This window comes from Zalophus californianus, chromosome 7 (genome assembly GCF_009762305.2).
Source record: "Zalophus californianus isolate mZalCal1 chromosome 7, mZalCal1.pri.v2, whole genome shotgun sequence".
In the NCBI taxonomy this organism is placed as follows: Eukaryota; Metazoa; Chordata; class Mammalia; order Carnivora; family Otariidae; genus Zalophus; species Zalophus californianus.
The window spans coordinates 69674195-69690640 of NC_045601.1; the positions used below are offsets into that span (position 1 = coordinate 69674195).

Consider the following 16446-nt stretch of genomic DNA (forward strand, 5'->3'; position numbering starts at 1 on the left):
GTTTGCATGGCATCTCTACTGAATGGCCTGTGTATTCAGTGGGGTCTCTTCAGTTTGGCTGGTAGGAACTGGAGCAATACTCAGGCTTGTATGAACTCTGGGAATTGTTCCAATCGTAACTCCCCAAAAATTGTCCTTTCCTTGCAAGTTTTCCTACCCTTGTGGAACCTCCCTCACCTTTTACGTGCACGTGAAGACTGTTATTTAGCCAAAGACTCCAGCAGCTTTATCTAGATTTCTGGAACTCTTTGAGTAGCTCCTTCATCTCAAGTGCTCTGCCCTTCAGTCTAGTTGTCTTGGCCTCCCTGAGTTCCAGTCTGTTTGCTCAAATCAGTGAAACTGCTCTTGTATGTTTGAGTTTCCTCTCCTTGCTTTGCAATTCAGAAATTGCTTCCAGGCAAAATTGAGGGCAATTACAGGGTTTTCTTTCCTCAGGTATCACAGCCCTGTGCTGTTGACCAGTGTCTGAAAGCAGCTGTATCATATATTTTGTATAGTTTTTTAGTTGTTAACAGTGGAGGTAAAGTCGAAACCTTATTATTTCTCATGGGGTCCAATGCATTATACTTTGTGATATGAACAAGGGTCATAAGGCAATTTCCAATAAAAAAAAAAGAGCAACTGAAAAATTTCTAGGGATGGGCTATATAAACTATAAAGCACTAGGCAAATACATAGCAATTGTTACTCTAGTCCTGTGATGTGGTCATTATAAAGAAAGCCTGGTTTAATGACATTGATTTTCATTGTGCCAACTTTTAATGCCCTTTCATTTGATAAAAATGCAGTAATAGGTGGGAGGCATTATTCTCCTTATGCCATTTGAGAAATTGTAACCAAGATTATTTACCTTTTCTGTCACCTTTGAGTCACCTCTACCTAGCCATTAATTCAAAAAGTCATTAAAAAGTATTTTCTACTACCAGACCTAATTTTTTTTACCTGTTTTGTTTAAACAAAAACAAAACAAAAACCTTTATTTATACTTTATTATGAAACTTTTAAAACCTGGGCTGTTAAGTTTCCAATTTTTTTTTGGATAAACTCTTAGGGGTTTTTGTTTTTCTTTTGTTGGTTTTTTTATTGCCCTGGTTTGAAATTAAGTGCTGTGGCTGTGACATTTCAGAGTTTGCCAAACTTGTGGAAGAGTTCCGGAATTTTGGGGTGAAGCTTCTGCAGTCCACCAGTGGCCACAGCCGTGGCACATTTGAATGGGTTGACAGCATGTTGGTTCGGGCTCTGAAGTCTGGAGATTGGCTTTTGATGGACAATGTTAACTTTTGCAAGTAAGGACATTCTGCTTAATCACAGCATTGTAATTTGAGATATGCTTGTCAAAGTAGAAACCCAGTTGGAAGCACTGGTATTTTGAACCTATTGTTAACTAGAAACATATCTTCAACCATATTCTGTAGACTGACCCCTGTGGTGAACAAAGGTAGTTGGTCATTAGCTGCAAGATTTTAGTTCTGTATGACTGTTTTGAGCTAACCTGAAGGCTAACAGAATTGGATTACTTTTCCAACCATTTTTGAGGTAGACCTTTTTATTTAACATCAAAAATACTCTTTTTGTTAGGGGCATTCTTGAGGGCAAATTTTTGAAATGGAGGATCTTTTACAGGGTAGACATTTAGTAAATGTGCATCAGTGTGTATTGCTTTGATTCTAAAGTAAGAAAAAAGGCGTCATAAAACTACCATAGTACACAGCGTAATAGAAACTACTCCAGGTCAGATGATGGGTTTCTCTACTTGGAGCGTTTTTCAGAATGTTTGAATTGAAATCCAGTTGCCTTCAGATTGATTTGATAATGCTGGGAAGTGGGGGAGATGGAAGAGGGAAAGAGGAAAGAAAGAGCTATAGATCATGGAACAATTTTCCTTAATTTTATTTACTTATTGAACAAATATTTTGTATATTTACTGTGTATGAATCTCTGGGCAACATACCTTGGGAATGATAAAGGGAATGGACGGGGAGAGAGAACACAATTCTATATGGGGGAGTGGTCCATGCTGAAGGAGGACATGGGTCAGGAGGAGTGGGAGGCCTGTGCAAGGAAAAGTAGAACCAGTGCAGCATTTCAGTCTGTCACCATTGTATTTGAATTCTCTCTGTGCAGCCCATCAGTGCTGGATCGTTTGAATGCTTTGCTTGAACCTGGAGGTGTTCTCACTCTTAGTGAGAGAGGAATGATAGATGGATCCACTCCCACCATAACACCAAATCCCAATTTCAGGTATTTGTGCCTCTTAAGTTTCCGCCTAAGAATCTGACTGCCTCAGTGGGGGAGGTAGACATTCAGTGGGACCTTCTTATATGTTATATTTATGATCCAGTCATAAGTATGTTCACCTGTTTATTGATTCAGTTAACACATATTTATGTAGGTTTTGCTATTTGCCAGACTCTGGGAGCACATCAGTAAAGAAGGGGGGCTCCTGGCTGGCTCAGTAGGTAGAGCATATAATTCTTGATCTCAGGGTTGTGAGTTTAAGCTCCACATTGGGCACAGAGCTTACTTTTTTTTTTTTTCCAAAGATTATTTATTTATTTATTTATTTGAGAGAGAGAGAATGAGAGATAGAGAGCATGAGAGGGAAGAGGGTCAGAGGGAGAAGCAGACTCCCCGCTCAGCAGGGAGCCCGAGGTGGGACTCGATCCTGGGACTCCAGGATCATGACCTGAGCCGAAGGCGGTCGCCCAACCAACTGAGCCAGCCAGGTGCCTGGGCACAGAGCTTATTTTAAAAAATGAAATAATAAAAAATATAATCAAGAGGTGAGGTCCCTGCAGTGGGTTGGTGTTAAAGGGTTGAAGCAGGGAGACTGATCACAAGTCTTTTGCAGTAGTTCCGGCAAGATATATGTTAGCTTAGACTAGGGTGGCCATATGAGTGGGAATTGCTGATGGATGGGTGGGTTGAGAAAAGAAACAGTAAGGATTTTACCTAAGCTTTTGGCTTGAGTAATTGGGTAAATATGGGAGCCATTTATTGAGAAAGGGAAGACTGGCAGAGGAGCAGGTTTGACATGGGGAAGTTCAGCAAGGAATCCACTGTGTAGCATTGGAGATGTCAGATGGCTAGGTGGAGATGTTGCCAGACATCGAATATATGAAGGTAATTGTTTCAGGAGAATACACTGCTCCCTTTTCTCATCTCTGTAGGTGAGTTAGAATGATGAATTAGCACTATCTGATTTGGGTAATATCTGAAAGTAAGAATTTTAACATTCTCAGCATTAAAGGTCCACTGGATAAACAATAGTTTCTAAGGAGAGTAGGTTTAGAGAAAATGATTTTGCTGTTTTGATGCACTTTGGCACTAGAAGATAGAATACAGATGAAAGTAGAAGACTTTGAGTTAGTGGTATCTCAAGCTCCCTAAAGATGAACCACATAGGATTTGCCCTCACCAGTTGTTGCTGAGCTGCATCATTGGTTACAACTAGGAGTTCAATTTTTTTTTTTCTTTGAATTGCTAGACTTTTTCTCTCGATGGATCCTGTTCATGGAGAAATATCCCGAGCTATGAGGAATCGTGGACTTGAAATCTACATTTCAGGAGAAGGGGATGGGAACATCCCAGATGACCTGGATCTGAAAGTTCTGCTGCACAGCCTTGGGTTGGTGGGGGATAGTGTGTGTGACAGCCTCTTGGCTCTACACACAGAGATCCAAAGCACTGTAGTAGGTAAGATGCTTGAATTCTAGGCCTCTGCAGAGTTTTATTCTTCTAGAAATTCACATGTTATTCCATTTAACTGCTAATCTAGGAGTTCTTAAATTTAGTGTACATACAAATAGAAGTTACCAGAAAAGTGTGTTAAAAATGTAAATGTGCTGATGGCCTTCTTCCCCCTAAGAGATTGCATTCAGCAAGTCTGTGTGAGGCACAGAAATTAGTATTTTAAAGAAGCTTCCCAGGTAATTCTGATGGATTCATTCGGATACCCTTATTTTGAGGAATACTGCTTTAGGCACTAAAATTTGTAAAGTTTGTCCCTCTTATCTTCAGGATGGTCGTTGAGTCTTTTGAAGGTAGAATTAAGAGGGAACTTTGGACTGCTTAAAACAGGTGTTTCTTCTTCTAAATGTCCAAATATACAGGAACAGGCAAGAATAATAACAAAGGTAATGATAAAAAATGAAATGCTATTTATTGACTAACTGCTGTGTATTAGGTACAATGTCAGTTGCTTTTTTAGTCTTCATATTAGTTCTTCAGAACATGTTTTCATTTTACAGATAGGGCTCAGAGAGGTTGAGTAACTCATCAAAGCCAAACAGTGAGGTTTGAATGCAGTTCTGTTGTATTTTAAAGTGCATGGTCCTTTATGAGGTCATGCTTATTTTGCTACTTCAGTGTGTATCAACTTTAGATTAAGGATATATATGACCAGGCTTTGTCATACTTGTAATTGTCGCTTTCCTGCAACATGCTTTTGAGAGCCAGAAGGGAGGGAGGGAGGCAGGATAGGGAAGGAATATGAATGTTCCCACAAGTCCATAATGTGCTACTGAGACCGTAGATTCCACTTTCTAAGGTAAGTATCTGGGTGGATTTGAGTGGAACAAAGTTTGATGTGAAGATGAATTTATCTGTTTTCACTGGAGATTTTATGGAATTTGTTCCTCATAAATGGCAATTTTTTTCCTTATAGGTTCTCCAACGTCCTCTATTTCAACTCTGATTCAGACAGCCTTACTCATTGTGCAGTACCTACAGCGAGGGCTGAGTTTAGACAGAGCCTTTTCTGAAGTATGCTGGGAAGCATATGTCCACTCCCAGCATTCACCAGCAAACCAGAAGGTACTATGAAGTGTTTCAAACAGCTTTCTTAGTTATAACAATCTACATTATTTAGGTGGAGGAAATTCTTTCTATTGATGGTAACTTTAATGAACTGAGAGTGGAGCACTTCAGTTACTCTTTAGTAGAGATCTGGCATCTAAAACTTTTCTGGAAAATAGGTTAAATATAAATATTACTTCTTCGAAACTTAGCAAAGTGGAATTTATCTTGTAATGTTGAATATTGAAGGCTGTGATGAGAGTTGTCATGAGATAATCACAAAGGTCTTGGAAAACCATTAATATTCTTCTAGTTTCTGGTGATAGCACTTATATGTTGCCTGTACACCACATGTTTTTATCTCCTACCAGCTTGCGCAGGCTTTACTGGAGAAACATGTTTTTTCTCTGAGAGCACATGAAACCTGGGGTAACTCCATCCTTGCCATGGGCCTGTGGCCAGATTCTCTGCCCTCGGCTCTCTTTGCTACTGAAGATTCTCACCTGTCTATAGTCCGAAATGATGGACAGATCTTAGTATATTGCCTCAACAGGATGAGCATGAAAACCAGCAGCTGGGCCAGGTTAGTGGAGCCTTCAACTTGAGTCTGTTTGGCATCTTGACTTTTTTTTTCTTTATGGTAGTGGTCATGACCAACATGTTTGACCAGAATGTTATGAGGTCATTTATTACCCAGCTGTCATAGTTTCCTTGTTCATTGTAATATTGCTCCCTATTCTTATTCACGCAATATGTTTTAATTGTTCTCCTTTGAAGGGGACTAATCTTTCCCCATTACCTCTTGGATCCATATTTGTAAAGTTATTTTCCTGGTTCTTTGAGATATAAAATGAAAGTTCATTCTAGTACTGATTTTGCCTTATTTTTCTAATGAATTTCAGGATTCAGCCTCTTACCTTGCCAGACTTAGAGAAAATTATGCAGTCCTCTAACCCTGAGAGCTTGAAATTCAGTTCAGTTGAAGTGGATACTTACTGGATCGATGAACCAGATGTTCTGGCCATGGCTGTTAAATTGCTTATAGAAAGAGCAACCAATCAAGATTGGATGCTCAGAGTTAAATGGCTTTATCATTTAGCCAAGAATATACCACAGGGGCTGGGTGAGTCAAAAAGCTTAATTTGTATAGTAAGTGAATATATTTACACTTATACTATTTTAGGGCCTCAGTAGCTGTGTTACTCTGTGAGGATACTGTCAAAATTGTATCTGGGAGATGTCCTAGCAAGAAATTTGTGACTTGGCATTACTGTTTGTATAGCTGTTAAAAAAAAAAAATTAAGGCACATATATATCTGCCCTTAGATATGTTCTAAGAGAAACTTTGCCCCCATGTAATCCTTAGCATTTCAGGATCTTCCACCTTCCTATCAAATACAGAAGGAAAATGTACCATGTTATGTTACTGTTTATTTTTTGAACATGCTGCTGTACTTCTGCTATACAACCATTCTGGCTGGGGAAGGTTGCTTTTGTTAACCTCATTTCCCCCAAAGGTGCATTAAGAGACTTACTTTAGTTCCAGTGCTCTAAGTTGTCATGCTTAATTTCTTTGTACTTTTTCATTTTAAGAGGAAAAACCAACAATAACAACATTGCATGGGTTGCAAAGTACAGGACTTGGAATTTGTTCGTAGAATTTGTTACCTAAAGTAATTGAGTTTACGTGAACCTTTCTATTCATGAGAACTTAGCCAGAGAATGTGTGTATTGTGTGGTGCATGTGATCTGTCTAAAATTGTATAGAGAGAATTTATATATATTATCTGCGTTGTCCTATATGAGAGCTACCAGCCACAGGTAGCTACTAAAATGTAAATATAAATTAATTAAATCTAAAATCCAGTCCTTAGTTGCAGTAGCCACATTTCATGTGCTTATTAACATGTGACTAGTGGCTACTCTGACAGTGCAACTATAGGTTGTTTCCATCATTGCAAAAAGTTTGCTTGGACAGCCCCACTTCAAATATTAACATTTGCTTCTCCTTCCTCCACAGAATCAGTACAGATTAATTTGGAAGCCAATGCTGCATCTCTTAGGAATTTTTATTCAAATTCTCTCTCAGCTGGGATCAGTAATGTCATCAAAATATTACAACCAAATATAACAGGTACTGCACCTGATTTAATTTCGAGTTCTCAGTACAGTTTAGGAAACTGGTCCCATCAAGTCCGTGGAAAAAGACTGTCAGAACTGCCACTGTAATAAACACTGTATTTTGGAAGACTCACAGTATTCAGATGCGAATTCTACTTCTTTGTTTGAAACTATCCCTTTTTCCTTTAGTCTTTGAAAGATGATGATGATACACAATATAGTAGGGAGAGCACAGGAGTTGGAAGACTGGTCTCTGGTCCCAACTCAACCACAAACTGGCTTGTTCATTTGAGACCCATCATTCATACTTACTGCCTGTGTTTGGAAAATATGGGAATTATATTAATTTCTCTGGGGTCCCTTCCACTCAGAGCATTCTCAGTTATTAACAGAAAGGGTTTAAACTATGAGCTATTTGACTTGATGGGTAAACAATACAGTGTGAATTACTTCAGAAAATATAAAACCTTAATAAAAGTTATAAAGCCTTAAATATAAAGTTTTAAAACCATAGTGATAAAAGAAATAGCCATTTAAGCTATCTAATCAAATGAGGTATTCAGAATTTATTTTTTTATTTTTTTAAAGATTTTATTTATTTGAGAGAGAGAGAGGACGAGTTGGGGGGAGGGGCAGAGGGAGAGGGAGAAGCAGACTCCCCACTGAGCAGGGATTCCCAACATGGGGCTCTACCTCAGGACCCTGAGATCATGACCTGAGCAGAAGGCAAACGCTTAAGTGACTGAGCCACCCAAGCACCCCCAGAATTTATTTTTAATTAAAGAATGAGATTGCAAACTTACTTAAACAGAATAATATAAAGTTGATTAAACATAAGCATTAATGAGGAAATTAGGGACATTTTCATAGAACCAGGTTTTTAATTTCCCATCCCTATCTTCATTTGATATTGATCAAAACACCGTTGCCATTTGGTTTAGAAGAAAATATGCATGATGCTTTTGTGCTAAACCAATTACCTTATGTACACTAAAGATAACAAAGTAAATGTTTGGGAAGAAATCAAATTATAGGGAAAACTACTATAGTGATCATGTTGTGGCTGACCTAAATCATGGCTTCCCAAGTATGAAAAAATTTTGGCCTTTGGGAATAGTTCTGGAGTAGAGGGTAGCAGGTTCCCTTTTTAGTAGATATCATTTGCTCACTGTTGGAACATAGTAGGTATGCCTTCATCTTCCTTTTCTAGTGTGTAGCTCTGGATCATGTAGTCTTACTGGACTTTGGAATATGGGGTCTGTCCTTCATGTACTTTGCTGTTGACAGTTAGGCATTTGTTAGTCTAGCGTATGATAAAACTTGAAGTGCTCCACTGACCTACCCAGCCACCTTCAAGTTAATGTTACCATTGTTTTGTTTTGTTTTTTAAAGATTTTATTTATTTATTTGACAGAGAGAGAGAGACAGCAAGAGAGGGAACACAAGCAGAGGGAGTGGGAGAGGGAGAAGCAGGCTTCCTGCCACGCAGGGAGCCCGATGTAGGGCTCGATCCCAGGACCCTGGGATCATGACCTGAGCCGGAGGCAGACGCTTAATGAACTGAGCCACCCAGGCGCCCCTAATGTTACCATTGTTTTGTCTTAACCTCATTCCTTGGGTTCTCACCACCTCTGGAGAAGGGTCAGATCTGATCACTGCTGCTTTACAGAAGAGGTGCCAAATTTAAGCCTAAGAAGCAGCATATGCTACATTCTCTGATTATAAAGAAAGGGCTTTTAAGCAAAATTTTGAGTTGTTTTTTTTTGTGTGTGTGTTTTAAAGATTTATTTATTTACTTGAGAGAGTGCACCTGTGTGCATGAGTGCAGGGGGGAAGGGCAGAGGGAGAGGGAGAGAGAATCTCAAGCAGACTCCACACACTTGGGGCCTGACACAGGGCTAGATTCCATGACCCTAAGATCAGGATCTGAGCTGAAACCAAGAGTCGGACACTTAACTGACTCTGCCACCAAGGTGCCCCTTGAGTTGTTTTTCTTTCTGAAAGCAAATGAGATGTATTCTTTCATTTTTCCACCATGTGAGTTAGTTTTTTTGAGGTTAATGACAACAGATTGGGTGATTAGCTCATGGATTGTTTTCTGACCAGCAGTGTGACCTGAGCAAGTGAATGTATTGGTCAGAATGCTTGTGTTCCAGAGGGATTACCTTATATCCTACAGTGGAATGAATTTTCAGGACTAGTAGAAATTTTGCATTTAGAAAGAAAATAGTGTAAAAGCACTTGAATTTTACTTTTCTAGTGTTGTGGGCTGAAACAGCAATTTTCCTATTCTGTCTCTGCCATCAGGACCGAATGTGATCAAATTAAGACAGTGCAAATCTTCCACTGAAATTTTCTAGTCAAGGAGTTTTAACTCTAAAATTCTACTTCTTGTTTTGTTTTTTAAACCAGATGAATTTGTGATCCCTTTGGACCCCCGATGGAATATGCAGGCTTTGGACATCCTTAGAAATTCGATGGACTTTGACCCACAAACAGACCAGCCCGAGCAGCTCTTTACCCTTTTAGAGTCCGTTGCAAACAGGTAGGTGAAGCCTGCTATTCTGGGCACTGTTTGCCTCACTGTACAATATAGCTTTACAGATTATACCTTTTCTAAATTCTGTCAAATTTAGTTTACATGTGTTTAATCTGCTGAACCTGAGAAATGGTGGGATGCTAGATGGGGTTGCCTTCATGCTACATGCTCAATGAAGTAACTCTGATGTCAAAAAAAAAAAAAATCTGGAAACGATGCAAGTTCTTAATAATTTAATAGGATGCTTTAAGAGATACACTAACTCAGTGTTAATGTTGTGTTATATTTTGCAATTAATCTTTTATCATAAGATAGTCATGTTTCTCTTTGTTTTCTATTCATGATTCTGGGCAGCTCCTCCCATTTTCACCTGCTCATTCTCTCACGGGTCCTTTCCTCAGCCTTGTGTCCACATCATTTCCCATCCTCAAATGTTGAGACATGTAACACCTGCATACTTAAGTGCATACTCAACATATAAATTTATCTAATTGTTATATAAGCTGGTCTTTCCTACATTTAATGTAATGGCCAGAAGTATTTTTTTAATTGGCGAACAGTGTAATGTAATACATTTTTAAAAATAATTTTATAATTGAGGTATAATGTACATTACAGAAAAGTACACTTAATAATGAGTATATTTGGTTTTGATGAATTTTCACAAAGTGAACTCATGCATGTGGTATGAACTAGCACCTCAAGGCCCTCTTATCTCCCCTCCTAGTAACTCCCCCTTGTGCCTCCCTAGGTAACTTTTAACACCAGAGATTAATTTTATGATGGCCACTTTTAAGAGTTCACAGTGTAGTGTGTCAGATCACAGCAAAGCCTGGCAGTCTACCTAGAAGCAGCTTTTCCCAGTCATCTGTCTTCCCCACACCCCCACCCCCCAACTCAGTCATCATCACTTTCACTTCTGTCTCTTTAGTCCAGAATTTGGAGGGGATGGAAAGGAATGGCAGGTTGAAGGAGATTGATCTTCCAAGGATTCTCAAGATTTCAGCAGGTAAGAGGATGTGATTACAAAGTAGTATACAGCAATAACCAATAATATTTGTTATGCTATTGATCTCGTTTCAGGACAATCATATATCTTGACCGGGAAAAACGGATTTTTACTGAAGCAAATTTGGTTTCTGTTGGTGGCAAAAAGTTAAGAAATAGTGTTTTAAGAATGTCCTTTGAGTTCCATAAAGGTAAGAAGTTTACCTTTTATATTCTTGAGTTATGCATCTGATCATAGAATGTCTCTAAAGTTAAGAGACCTCCAGCAGCTACTGCCATTTTACTGATCCCTTTTGATTTTGTGGCCTGATTTGTTCAGTAGTAATGACTAACTGCTTTGTACATGTCCTTGATTTCATTTACTTTTTATAGAACCTTATGTGGTATAGGTCCCATGCTGTGAAAGAGGAGAGGGATGTACAGAGATGCTTATGGTCACATCTCTAGCAAGTAACAGAACTAGAATCTGAAATCTAGGTCTGTTGGCTCAAAAACTTCATGCTCCTAAGTATTTGGTTATAGGTTCTTTCTTCATCCTTCCTTTATTTTTTTTAAATTGAAAAGGTATCTGCTTGTTGGAAAAAATTTGGACTATATGGAAGCATAAAAATTGAAGAAGTCTGCATTTGAAGCAGTTACTGTTAATAGTGCATTCGTTTGTATCTTCTCCTCTGCACTATCTATTCATCCAAACATATATACACTTTGTTTTTGTTTTGTATTTAAACAAGTACTTGTGGGGCGCCCTGGGTGGCTCAGTCATTAAGCGTCTGCCTTTTGCTCAGGTCATGGTCCCAGGGTCCTGGGATCGAGCCCCACATCGGGCTCTCTGCTAAGCGGGAAGCCTGCTTCTCCCTCCCCCACTCCCCTGCTTGTGTTGCCTTCCTCGCTGTCTCTCTCTCTCTCTCTCTCTCTCTCTCTCTCTCTCTCTGAAATAAATAAATCTTTAAAATAAATAAACAAACAAAGTACTTGTAAAATACCCATTATTGCTCTATAATTTTCATTTTTCATTAAGACATTAAGAACTTCTATAGATATGAATGCCTGATTTGCTAAGTTTAATATAATAGTAGGCTAAAAATTTGCTTTCAATTTTGACCTTTCAAAATTGACCTTCATACTAGAGATGCAATTAAGTTCCATATTACAGTTGATTTTGAAAATGTCCAGATATTAATTTAAATCTGATGGAATGTTCTTATTTATGTCAACTCTAAGATCCAGAGAGCTATCACAGCCTGCCCCATGAAGTTGTAGTCAATCTTGCTGCTTTTTTTGAACTTTGCGATGCACTAGTCCTGTTCTGGGTCCAGTCCTCTCAGGGGATGGTGTCCGATGCCAGTGTCATTGAGGTGAGGAAATGTACCTTATGTTTTTATTTTTGTGCCAAGACAAATGTTTAAGATTTTTAGGGGTGAGACAAACTATAATGTTGTTATTATATGTCCAGTATTACTTAAGAAATTTAGTTGTTCTTAACAGTTTAAATATATACACACATATTTTAGAGATTTGTGGGTATATAATTGACAAATAGCATATATTTGAAGTGTAGAATTTTATGTTTTGACATGTATACACCTGTGAAGCCGTTACCACAATAATGAACATATCTAATACCCTCAAGCCTTTCCTCATGTTCTTTTGTATTTCCTTTCTCTCCCTTGCCCCCACCCCAAACCAGGTATCTATTAACATGCTTTTGGTTAGTTGCATTTTTCTAGCATTTTATATAATTGGAATTATGCAGTATACTTTTTTGGTCTGGCTTCTTTCACTCAAAACAGTTATTTTGAGATGTACCCATATTGTTTATTGTATCAAGAGTTCATTCTTTTTTATTGCCAAGTAGTATTCCTTCAAATGTAGGTACTACAATCTATTCACCTCTTGGAGAACATTGGAATTTTAATTTATATTTTAATCCACTTAAGTCTTCCTAGACATCCTTGAGTTTTGAATCTGGATTATTCTAGTAATTTCAATAAACTAGAATAGTAGGTCTTAACCTTTAAGACCATAAAGGAGTCTTGAGTCTAAAAAGTTTATCAAAGATTTCATAGTCACATTTATACATATTTACTATATTAGGAAATAAATCTGAAAATACAAAAAATATTAATTTGCTTAAAACACAATAGCAAATCCATTGAATGTTAACAGGAATAACATTTTTAATGAGAATCAACTGTTTTTCAAAACAAATTAATGAAAAGTGCAACTATTTTTACATTTCTTCAGGTCTCTTTAATGTATGGATTAACAAGAAAATGGAATCTTTGCATTCATTCTTATATTATGTTGTTTAGGCCTCTATTTATATAGTTTCTACTCCCTTTTCCAACCTATGTTTTCATAACCATTTCATATAACTGTGAATAATTTTCTTTGACACTGTACCACAACTTGACAAGTGATAGTTTTCTAAAGATTACTTGTACTGTGGAATCTGAAGAAATACACCAAACTTGTCATGCATCAAAATCCATTCGTCTAGCTTGCACTTTGGATGGACTTTTACTTTTTACTATTGTAGGAATTTAGCTCATGCTTTGGTAATTTGGAAATTATTGTTCACCAAGTTATCGGATCTTCCAAATGTTGATAAATCATTCTTCAGTGTCAACAGAGTCACACTGATGAAAAACTATCACAAACCTCATCAGAAAAATCTTGAAGTATTGGGAATTTGTCAAGGTCTTGGTTTTTCAAGGTTCTGGGTTTCGCTTGTAAGCTTGAATTTTATCTTTGGCAACAAATACTCTCAATTGCTTTTCTTGAACTGGCAGATTCACTTCATTTTCAATATAGTGTTTGCTGGATACCCAGTCACAGTTTGTCCATCCCACCCATCCCACCTCTTTTATTGGTAACTATCAGTGCAAATGTCAGCATAGTGACAAAAGGTAAATAGTTTGATATTATGAAAATAGCTTTTATCTCTCTGAGAGAAATCACTCAAAAAATATTGAGACCACTTTGCTATAAAAATACATTTTAGAAGAGCAATGTTAGAGACTCACCTGATTTGCAATACAAATCTACTTTAGTGAATTTATCACAAGGATAGACACGTAGACCAGTAGGTATTATCACAAGGATAGACACGTAGACCAGTGAAACCAAAAGGAATTCAGAAATAGATCCTCATAGGGTCAGTTGATTTTTTTTTCTTCTTCTAAATATGCAAAGGTAATTTAATGGGGAAAACCAGTATATTCAACAAATGGTGATAGAACAAGTACAATAAAGTTCATATAATAAAGTTAAAAAATGAGCCTTTACCCCTGTCTTACATTATATGGAAAAATTACCTTAAAATGGATCATAAATCTAAATATAAAAGCTAAAACTATGAACTCTCTATAAGAAAACACGGGAGAAAATCTTCATAACCCAAGGATAGGCAGAGATTTCAGAGGATTCTTCATAAAAGAAAAAATTTGATATATTTTGTCAAAATCAAAACCTTCTGTTCTTGACATCTCTAAGAAAATAAAAACACTGGGAGAAACTTTAAAAATGGGCTGTATTACATAAAATTTTAATTATATATTATAGATGTTATATATATAAATTATATAAACTAATACAGCCCAAATTTTTAAATGAGCAAGATAATTTGAATAGATACTTCTCAGAAGATAATGTGAGTGCTTAGTAAGAACTTCAAAAATTGCAACATCATTAGTTATCAAAGAAGTGTAAATTGAAACCACAGTGCAGTGCCACCCACAAAATGGCTAAAATTAAAATCACTAACAGTAGCAAGTATTGGTAAGGAAACAGAACAGTCAAAATTCGCCTATACTGGTTGGAATACAAAACAGCGCAGCTGCTTTGTAAGAAAAGTTGGCGGTATCTAATAAAATTACATGTACACATACCATATGACCCAATAATTCCATTTTCTCCAAAGAAATAGCTCTGAACTTCAAGTGCTTGGAGGAAAAAAATCTGTGCCTTCTCTGACTGTTTTAATGTCCCTAAAAAGTATTTCAGTCAAATGCTAGACCTTTTATGTGTGTATGTTGAGTCTTGATTAACAATTGAAATCTGGGTCTTGTGTCTTTCACTGAGAAATGCTTGTGAGTAGTTTGGTTTACTTTGTTTTTAGATCTTAGATTCTCTGCGGTGGCGGGACCGGTTTTGGACCGTGGCTGACACAGTAAAAGTGGATGCCCCAGGCCTGGCCCTGCTTGCCCTTCACTGGCACTGGGTTTTGAAACATTTGGTCCGTCAGATCCCTCAACTCCTAATGAACCATGAAAACAAGTAAGACTCATATTTTGAGTAATAATGTCAATATCTATAGTACCGATGATGATAAAAAAGGTTTGGAATTGAAACTTGTTGCTTTACTTTGGTTGACTCCCTTTGCCTATGGGTGAATGTGAATCAAATATAAAATGTAAATGATGTCTCTACTGTGTCTCTACTGTCCCGCATTTCCCCCTTTCCTTACTTCCCTCTTCCCTTTTCTCCTTCTTTAAAGATATTACAAAGAGGTTCAGACGGTCTCAGAACATATTCAGAATTGCTTGGGGAGCCCAACTGGTGGCTTCAGTGGTATAAAGAAGTTGCAAAAGTTCCTGGGACGACCATTTCCTTTTAAGGTACAACTTAGAAACATGTCGTAAACACTAAGACTTGACATCTTAAGTTCTCCTGGAGCATGGGGACTGCCATTCAACTAGACTCATCCTTGCCAGTAACACTTAACCTAAATGTTCACAATACTATTAACTGATTTGTGAAGTGTTAACATTTTGCTTATTCTTGGAGAGTATTAAGTCTGGGTAGAGTTTTAACTTTATTACTATAAAATCTCCTGAGAGCAACAGGAGTAAACAAACCTTATGTTTTCTAGAAGCATTGTGGAAATGTTTCATATTTTTTCTTAAACCTGAACAGGCTGCTAAAAAGAACCTCCTTTCTCCCTGATAGTAGGTTCTCCTGGGTTTTGTTGTTTCAGAACAAGCTGGTGGTGGAGTGTTTTTCTCAATTGAAAGTCCTTAACAAAGCGCTTGCCATCAGAGAGCGAATGCCTGCCCTTGGGGAAAGTGGAAGGTGGGAAGACATTAATCATCTCCAAGTGGTTGCTTCCGAATGGACTTTAAAGAAAAGTCTCTTGCGTGCCTGGGGATTGGTCCTCAGAGCTAATATTCTGGAAGATGCCAACCCAGGTAAGATACTCTGGAGTTTAGCCTGCTGACAGATGCTCCAGAAGTATTTGCTGCTCTACAGCCAATAAGTTTTTAAGTTTTTCCCTTAGATTTTCTTTTTTTCTGTTTCTTTCTTTTCTCTTTTCCCTTTTTTTTTCCTTTTTCCTTTTTGTATACTATATCTACCATTAAATACGTGTCAGGCATAGAGTTGAACTTTACATATATTGTTTAGTTCTGTCATCAGAATTGTGCAGGTATTAATGACATCATTTCACAGGTACAAAACTTAAGCTCAGGTTAAGCTCACAGTCACATAACTAGTTGTTGGGAATCTGAGCCTGTTCTATTGACCACTATGCTATAATGTTGCATGTGTCTTTCTGTCCAGATGAGTTGAAGAATCTTGTGAATGCCCATTGTTTAGAACTAAAAGCCAAAGGAATTTCAGTTGGTTTTCTGGAGAAAAAGCACAATGAAGCTTCCTCCCTGTTCCAACCAGACTTTACCTTCTTAATCCAACTCACCAGGAATGTTCAGTTGTGGCCTGCAATGGAGTACCTGGCGATGCTTTGGCAGTACAAAGTGACAGCTGATTTTATGACACAGGCTTGTCTAAGAAGGTAAGCCATTTTCCTTGGGGGAACTTTTTTTCTTGTTAGGTTATTCTATATATCCGGCATGTGAAACAAAGCACAGACTTGTCTTAAAGGGGACTAGGTACCGAAACCAAGGGAGGCCTGTTGCCACTGATTCTTTGCCTGTTTTCACTCGACCTCTACAAGTTAACTAGGTGTTTTTCCAGTAGAAATG

At 37.7% G+C, this 16446-nt stretch overlaps 1 protein-coding gene across 1 annotated transcript in view; it reads left to right on the top strand.

The window, feature by feature from the left end:
• The window catches only part of MDN1 (midasin AAA ATPase 1), a 157976-nt gene that overhangs the window by 87074 nt on the left and 54456 nt on the right, over positions 1–16446 (top strand). The window contains exons 44-57 of the mRNA XM_027601624.2: positions 1127–1286; positions 2125–2241; positions 3488–3696; positions 4667–4815; positions 5169–5380; positions 5700–5920; positions 6818–6931; positions 9331–9463; positions 10541–10656; positions 11687–11820; positions 14586–14743; positions 14964–15084; positions 15444–15654; positions 16025–16256. Of these exons, the coding sequence (XP_027457425.2) occupies positions 1127–1286; positions 2125–2241; positions 3488–3696; positions 4667–4815; positions 5169–5380; positions 5700–5920; positions 6818–6931; positions 9331–9463; positions 10541–10656; positions 11687–11820; positions 14586–14743; positions 14964–15084; positions 15444–15654; positions 16025–16256 (2287 nt within the window). The remainder of the gene's footprint in view (positions 1–1126; positions 1287–2124; positions 2242–3487; positions 3697–4666; positions 4816–5168; positions 5381–5699; positions 5921–6817; positions 6932–9330; positions 9464–10540; positions 10657–11686; positions 11821–14585; positions 14744–14963; positions 15085–15443; positions 15655–16024; positions 16257–16446) is intronic.